This window comes from Musa acuminata, unplaced genomic scaffold, assembly GCF_036884655.1.
Source record: "Musa acuminata AAA Group cultivar baxijiao unplaced genomic scaffold, Cavendish_Baxijiao_AAA HiC_scaffold_1137, whole genome shotgun sequence".
In the NCBI taxonomy this organism is placed as follows: Eukaryota; Viridiplantae; Streptophyta; class Magnoliopsida; order Zingiberales; family Musaceae; genus Musa; species Musa acuminata.
In genome coordinates, this window is record NW_027021349.1 from 479,608 (window position 1) to 487,441 (window position 7,834).

The 7,834-nt window shown below is 39.5% G+C and overlaps 1 protein-coding gene across 1 annotated transcript; it reads right to left on the reverse strand.

Moving 5' to 3' along the window:
• Positions 1 to 230: 230 nt before the first annotated feature.
• LOC135670959 (receptor-like protein EIX1) lies at positions 231 to 3,139 on the reverse strand. The gene has a single exon (XM_065178765.1). The coding sequence runs from the start codon at positions 3,084 to 3,086 to the stop codon at positions 414 to 416; it is 2,673 nt and encodes an 890-aa protein (XP_065034837.1). The 5' UTR covers positions 3,087 to 3,139; the 3' UTR covers positions 231 to 413.
• Positions 3,140 to 7,834: the final 4,695 nt, after the last annotated feature.

Genomic DNA, 7,834 nt, shown 5'->3' on the forward strand with positions numbered 1-7,834 from the left:
TGTTTGTTCCTTTAAAATCAATATACCATATTTTTAAACTATATCTTTATACGGAAGACTTAGGTTGTAGTTCTCTTCTTTTTGTAATATTTCTCTGCTTTAAAACTATGAGCCAACTCTTGCATGATGTTTTTATAATTATGCAAACGCCAACTCTTGCACGATGTTATAATTATGCAAACATCAAATAGAAGAAGAAGACGGTAAACAACCACATTACATAGAAATTGATCTCAAACTCCATAAATATAGCAGCCCATCCTTTCTTAGATCAACAATACAAATTCTTTTTTCATCGATCACAACCAACATCTAGGAATCCAAAATATCATATAAATAAAAAGTAGAGTGATGACATACCTTCTCCTCATCTACCGGAAAGCCTAGGATCATCCACACTAGAAATTTTAGGATTAACGTCTCAACAATCGTGGAAGAATTAATTTCCATTGCACCCAAACCCAATCATACGCATCATCAATGAAATGGAAATAAGCATGCCTCCATGCGTCTTTGAGGAAGAGAATACCACAAAAGGTCCAAAATCCTATCACATATCCTAGTATCATGCTGATATAGAACCATAACCACTGGGGTATCTCCTTCTTGTACTCTTGTATATCAATTTGAGTTGTTTTATTATCAAAACAACTTTTGAAAGTTGGTGGTCCACATAAGTCGGCATTGCCCATGTAAATGGATGGATCATTGAGTGTTTGAAGTTGATGACCAGATGGTATTATTCCCGAAAGATTATTATATGATAAATTCAAATAGCTCAAGAAATATAAAACCGATAAGCTCTCAGGAATACTACTAGAAAGATCATTTATCGATAGATCAAGTGATTCTAATGATTTCATTCCTACTATCTCCCGAGGGATTTTTCCTTGTAAATGATTTCTTGATAAATTTAAGTTATTGAGTTCTGCAAGGTCTCCAATTCCTTTTGGTATCTCTCCGGTTAGACTATTATTTGAAAGATCCAAACTTTTCATAAGGTTTACGTTGCATGTTAAATATTGAAGAACTCGTCCTTTCGTAAAGATATCTAATTCACAATCATAATATATACGAGAACGTAATGTCGGTCTTATGGTACTTAAATTACCAATGTTGTGAGGTATTGAACCAGAAAAGTAATTATTCGCAAGATCCAATATTTGAAGCCATTCAAATCGAACAAGTTGCCAAGGAATAACTCCCGAAAATATATTTGAACGTAAACGAAGCACTACTAGTTGTAGATTTTCTCCCATCCATAGCGTTATATTTCCGGAAAGATTATTTTGAGCCAGATCAAGATACCATAAATTTGTGCATTTTTTCAATGACAAAGGAACCTCACCCGAAAAACTGTTATTTTGCAGTTGCAATAGCAAAAGCACACTTAAAAAACCGATCGTGTGTGGAATTTCACCCGAGAAGTGATTGTTGGCCAAATTCAAGAATTGAAGATTTTGTAATGACTCCCCTAGACAATAAGGGATCTCACCAAGTAATTTGTTGTTCGAAAGGTCAAGATATTGGAGATATGTCCATTGGCAGATTGACGAAGATAAGCCACCGTCGAGCATGTTATCTGAGATTATCACCAATCTAACATGGCGCCATATCGGCAATTGTCCTGTAAAAGAATTATTGAAGAGAGATAGAATATCCAGTGTGGACGGTAGCATCGTTGGTAATGAGCCTTCAAATCTGTTGGAGTCCAAATATAAGGTTTCCAACTTGGTGAACTTGAAAGAAGATGGCAGCTTGCCTCCTATTTGGTTGTTGGAAAGGTCTAAATATGTGATGGTAGAAGATGAAATATTCCAAAACCAAGCTGGCATTGTCCCTGCAATTTTACAGTCTGCCAAATATAATTCTTCCATCTGTGTTTGAAACTGCAACCATTCTGGAAATTGAGGTCCCAACTGACAATTGGTTAAATTTACTAATCTGAGTTGGAAAGGGGGGACCCAACTCTGGCCAATTGATATGGTGATGGAGTTGCCATACAAGTCTAATACTTGCAATCTTGTAAGATTCTCAAAATGAACTTCTGAAATAACACCTTCAAGAGAATTTCCACCGAGATACAATTCAGTGATATTAGGCAGCTTACCGATGGAGGAGGAAGGCACGGAACCGTTGAATAAATTAGATCGGAGATCCAAAATGATGAGATTCGTCATTTGCTCTAGCAGACCGCTCAAATTTCCTGTCAATTGGTTGCCTGGCATATGTAATTCTTTCAGTCTGCCTAAGTCTCCAATTACATCAGGAATAACACCACGGAACCCGGTAGCAAGAAGATAAAGATGGGTAAGACTAGTAATATTCCACAACCATTTGGGTAAGGTGGAGTTGAAATTATTATAGGAGAGATCAAGCACAGTAAGAGAGGAGGTGAAGTTGACGTGCACAACAGAAGCTGGGATGGTCTTGAGACCAACGGAAGACATACTTGACACTTGGAGGGATGGCAGCATGTTCACCGATGAGAACCAATCCGGGACATCAGTTAGGTTTAACCCGCTCAAGTTCAGGTACTTCAAGGACCTAAGATGGGAGAGCCAGTCGAGGTTGTCAACATGGGATGTAAAATCTAAAGCATCGCTTAGATCAAGAACGTAGAGGCTCGAAAGGTTCCCCAGCCGAGCAGGTATTCCTCCCATGAAATATGTAGAAGATAGATTGAGGTATCTCAGTTTCTTGAAGGAGCCGATGAATTCCGGCATGCAGATCCCGCTGAAATCATTGAAGCTAAGATCCAAGTGCTTCAGATGAGATAAAGCAAGTAATGACGAGTTCATCATCCCCTCACCGCGTAATGCCCAATCATCTGTAGTATTTGTGTTTCGGAGGTCGAGCATGACGACGTGGCCAGTGGTGGTGTCGCAGGTCACTCCCTTCCATGTGCAACAGTGGTGGCCTGTCCAAGAAGATAGCCGGTTGCGGGTGTCGTGGATGCCGGCTTTGAAGTCCAGCAGCGCCTCCCTCTCCAAGCTGAAACACCCACTTGTCACCGTGGCCCGGTGGAGGAGGAGGGCCAAGAGGCACAACGACAATGATGATAAGAAGCGTAAAGGGAAACCCATGGCGCGCAGTTTGATCTCCCTCCCTACCGAACTACCTACTCCAAGCCGCCACAGTCAGAAGAACAGGATGAAGGTGGAGGTGCATGCTATGTGTGGTACCCATTATCCATGATATATAAATTGGGCATTGCTATGTGTGGTTGGAATAATAAATTAAACTTTATGGTTAGATAGAATTTTGATTTATGAATTCTATCCAAGATATAATTAAAATTGAAACCTTAACTTTACCCTTTATAAAATAAGAGCTCATGTAAAGTAATACTTTAGGTATAAAATTTGAGATGAGAGATGAATTAAAATAGATTAAAGTTTTTATATTAAATACATAATTTTGAATTTTGAACTCGCTTCCTTATTTTTGTTCCATCATCGTAGGGGTAAAATGATAGATACTTAAGGATGAAAGCCGCCATGATTAATACATCGGTCTCAATCGGTGGGATAAGCACTGTTTGACAGACGAGCGACTTGCAGGAAACAAAACAAAAAAAAGTGGGGTCATCTTCTTTAAAATTGATTGATGAGTGGTGAGAAGCCTCACATCCCTAAGCTGCATTCCATGGATTCTTTTTCTACACGTCGCTGGCCAAGAAGACTTTGACTTGCGGTAAATTAGAATTTAGATTAGAGTTCTAAATAGAAAAATTAATTTTTATGAACATAAGGATGCGCCAAACAAACTACAATTTGACTTGCGAATAACATCTATCATTTTCTCTTCTTCTCTTCTTTCAAGTGAATATTGGCTCTCTCAAATCTTAAGCAGCACATCAAGCATAATTTAGTGTAAAATCTTAAAAAAACTTGCACGCGTTGGTTGAAGCTTGGATTGTCATAATGACAATTTTAGGACAGAAAGTGCCTCATCTGCAGCGTAATATGTTTTCTAGATGCTAAAAGAGTACTGTATTCCCCCTCTTTTAGAAGCATCCTCTTGGTATAACTTTTTTGTCTAGGAAAGACGTCAAATAATATCATGGACGGGCGTGCTTCATAAGGAAAGATATACCAAAGAAAGTTAATTGGGATAGCTACTCAACACGATCGGGTAACCATCCACTTAGGTGAGTGGGCAAGATGTTGGGCTGATGGCTCATATTCAGTCCATGTGAGCTTTATCAGCCCACAGCCCACACCCTCTCTTAACCTAACCCTAATTAAGATTAGGGGGGTGTGGTGGCTGCGTTTTAGAGGCAGATTAAGGCTATAAAAAGGCAGCAACGAGGCAGATCTTTGAGGCCACGGGATTCCAAAGAGAAGAAGGAGATCAAGGCAGAAAAGGAAGAGAAAGAAAGGGAAGAAGACAAGGACAACGCAGAGAGACTGTTCACAATCATCTAGCAGTGTTCTCATCTCAGGTTAGATCAAATCTACAGTAGACTCTTGCTGTGATTACTTGGGGAGGTTTTAGATATTGTGGGCAGTGACGTGATCCTTGTATCCCAGTTATTCTCTTGTGGTTGTTGCTAGGGTTTTGGGCAAGAGATTGAGATTTGTATATTCATTATTCTCATAGTGGATTATCTCTAGTTTGCCCCGTGGTTTTTACCCTTCACATTGAAGGGGTTTTCCACGTATATCTTGGTGTTCTGTTTGATTGTGTTTCCATTTTATTCCGCTGCGTATTTTGGTCTTCTAGTATTTGTTCCTATACAAAGGTTATTCCTCTTTTTATCCCCATCAACTGGTATCATAGCGGGGTTTTGGTGATTTAATTTTTGTATTTGAACATGGAGGCCAGTAATATTTCTCGCATGACTAGTTTAAATGGAAATAATTGGATGATATGGAAACCAAGAATGGAAGATCTCTTGTATTGCAAAGATTTGTATGGACCTTTGCAGGGGGATAGTGCAAAACCTACAACTATGACAGATGATGAGTGGAAGAGGTTAGATCGAAAAACAATTGGGTTTATTAGACAGTGGCTTGATGATAGTGTCTTTCACCATGTTTCTACTGAAATTTCTGCATATTCTCTTTGGAAAAAATTGGAAAGTCTCTATGAGAGAAAAACAGCTGGCAACAAAGCTTTTTTGATCAGAAAACTTGTGAACCTAAAATATAGAGAAGGTGCTTCTATTGCTGAGCATTTGAATGAAATGCAGAGTATTACTAACCAGTTATCCTCTATGAAAATGTCTCTTGATGATGAGTTGCAGGCATTGTTACTTCTCAGTTCATTACCAGAAAGTTGGGAGACACTGGTGGTTTCCCTCAGTAATTCTGCGCCAGATGGTATTGTCACTATGAGTCAAGTAACAAGCAGTTTGTTGAATGAGGAGTTGAGAAGAAAGAGTTCAGCAACATCTCAGAATGATTCACAGTCACTTATCTCAGAGAACAGAGGAAGGTCAAAGTTCAGAAGCAGTTCACGTATGGGTAGGAGCAAGTCAAGATCAAGAAAAGATATTGTTTGCTATAACTGTGGTGAGAAAGGACATTACAAGAACCAATGTAAGCAACCTAAGAAGAACAAGAAAAAGGGAAAAGAAGTGGAGTCTACAGAATCAAAGGATAATACTACAGCTACAGTGCAGGGTGGTGATTATTTGATTTTGTCTCCTTCTGATGATATTTTTTCTTGTGTGTGTCAGGATCTTGAGTGGGTGATTGACACAGGTGCTTCTTATCATGCTACACCTCGGAGGGAGTTTTTTGCTACATACAGGTCTGGAAACTTTGGTGTTGTCAAGATGGGCAACTATGGCACAGCAGACATCATTGGCATGAGTGATATCCATTTAAAGACCAACCTTGGCTGCAAGTTGGTACTTAAGGATGTGAGACATGTGGTTGACTTGAGGCTGAATTTAATTTCAGTTGGAAGACTAGATGATGAAGACTATGAAAGCAGATTTCACAGAGGGCAATGGAAACTCAGTAAGGGTTCTCTTGTTATAGCTAATGGAAAGAAATGTCATACTTTGTACAGGTTGCAAGCTAAAGCTTATGGTGAGCAGTTAAATGCTACAGAGAAAGACTTCAGTATGGAGTTGTGGCATAGGCGATTGGGACACATGAGCGAGAAGGGGCTGCAAACTCTTTCCAAGAGAGAGGTATTACCAGATCTCAGAGGTATACATCTGAACCCTTGTATTGATTGTTTAGCTGGTAAACAACATAGAGTTTCATTTGCTAGTGCTGCTTTGTCTAGAAAAATACATGCCTTAGACCGTGTTTATATAGATGTATGTGGTCCTTTGAGGACAAAAACTCCTGGTGGATCTGTTGATGTTCTTGGTATAAGTGGTGCACTTTATTTTGTCACTTTTATAGATGATTTTTCTAGGAAAGTTTGGGCCTATGCTTTGAAGACCAAAGATCAGGTTATTAATGTCTTTAAAGAGTTTCATGCCAGGGTTGAAAGGGAGACAGAAAGGAAATTGAAATGCATAAGATCAGATAATGGTGGTGAGTATACAGGATTGTTTAATGACTATTGCAGGTCACATGAAATCCAACATGAGATGACAGTTCCTGGTACACCTCAGCATAATGCAATTGCAGAGAGGATGAACCGCACCATCATGGAAAAGATCAGATGTATGCTTTCACAGGCCAAGCTACCCAAAAGGTTTTGGGATGAGGCTTTGAGGACTGCAGTTGATGTGATCAACTTATCACCATGTACAGCCCTAGATGGTGATGTTGCAGAGCATGTATGGTCAGGGAAAGATGTTTCCTACAAGCATTTGAAAGTGTTTGGTTGTCGTGCATTTACACATGTTCCAGATAATGAGAGGTCCAAGCTGGATGGTAAGTCTAAAGAATGTATTTTTCTTGGTTACTCACATGATCAGTTTGGTTACAGGCTTTGGGATCCAGAAAAGCAGAAGGTGTTCAGGAGCAGAGATGTGATCTTCTTTGAGGATCAAACATTTGAGGATTTGAAGAAGAAGGCACCAGCCAAGACTTCTGCAGAAGGATTAGCAGATTGTGACCCAGTTACTCCTCCAGTATATTAGGGTGATGGGGGAGATATGCAGGAAGATGGTGTAGAACTTGATATTGATCTACCTGTAGGACATGTTGAGCAAGAAGAAGTAGGAGAGCAAGTTCCCATAGAACCTCAGTTGAGAAGATCTTCTAGACAACGTCAACCTTCCAGAAGATACTCTACAGATGAGTATGTGATGCTTACTGATGCAGGTGAACCAAAGAGTTACCAGGAAGCAGTTGAGAGTGAGCAGAAAGAGAAGTGGTTAGCTGCTATGCAGGAAGAGATGGATGCTCTTCAGAAGAACCACACTTATGATTTGGTGCTGCTACCAAATGGAATGAAGGCCCTGAAGAACAAGTGGGTTTTTAGGTTGAAGACTCAAGAATATTGTTCTCAACCAAAGTACAAAGCTAGATTGGTTGTGAAAGGCTTTGGTCAAAAGAAAGGTATTGACTTTGAAGAGATATTTTCTCATGTTGTTAAAATGTCTTCTATTCGTGTTGCTCTTGGTATTGCTGCTAGCCAGGACTTGGAGGTTGAGCAGTTAGATGTGAAGACAGCTTTCCTTCATGGTGATTTGGAGGAGGAAATTTATATGGAGCAACCAGAAGGCTTCAAAGTCAAAGGTAAAGATAATTTTGTCTGCAAGTTGAAGAAGAGCTTGTATGGGCTAAAGCAAGCTCCAAGACAGTGGTATAGAAAGTTTGATTCATTTATGACAGAAAATGGATACAAAAGAACGGCTTCAGATCATTGTGTGTACATCAAATGGTTTGGTGAGGATTTTATTATTCTCTTACTT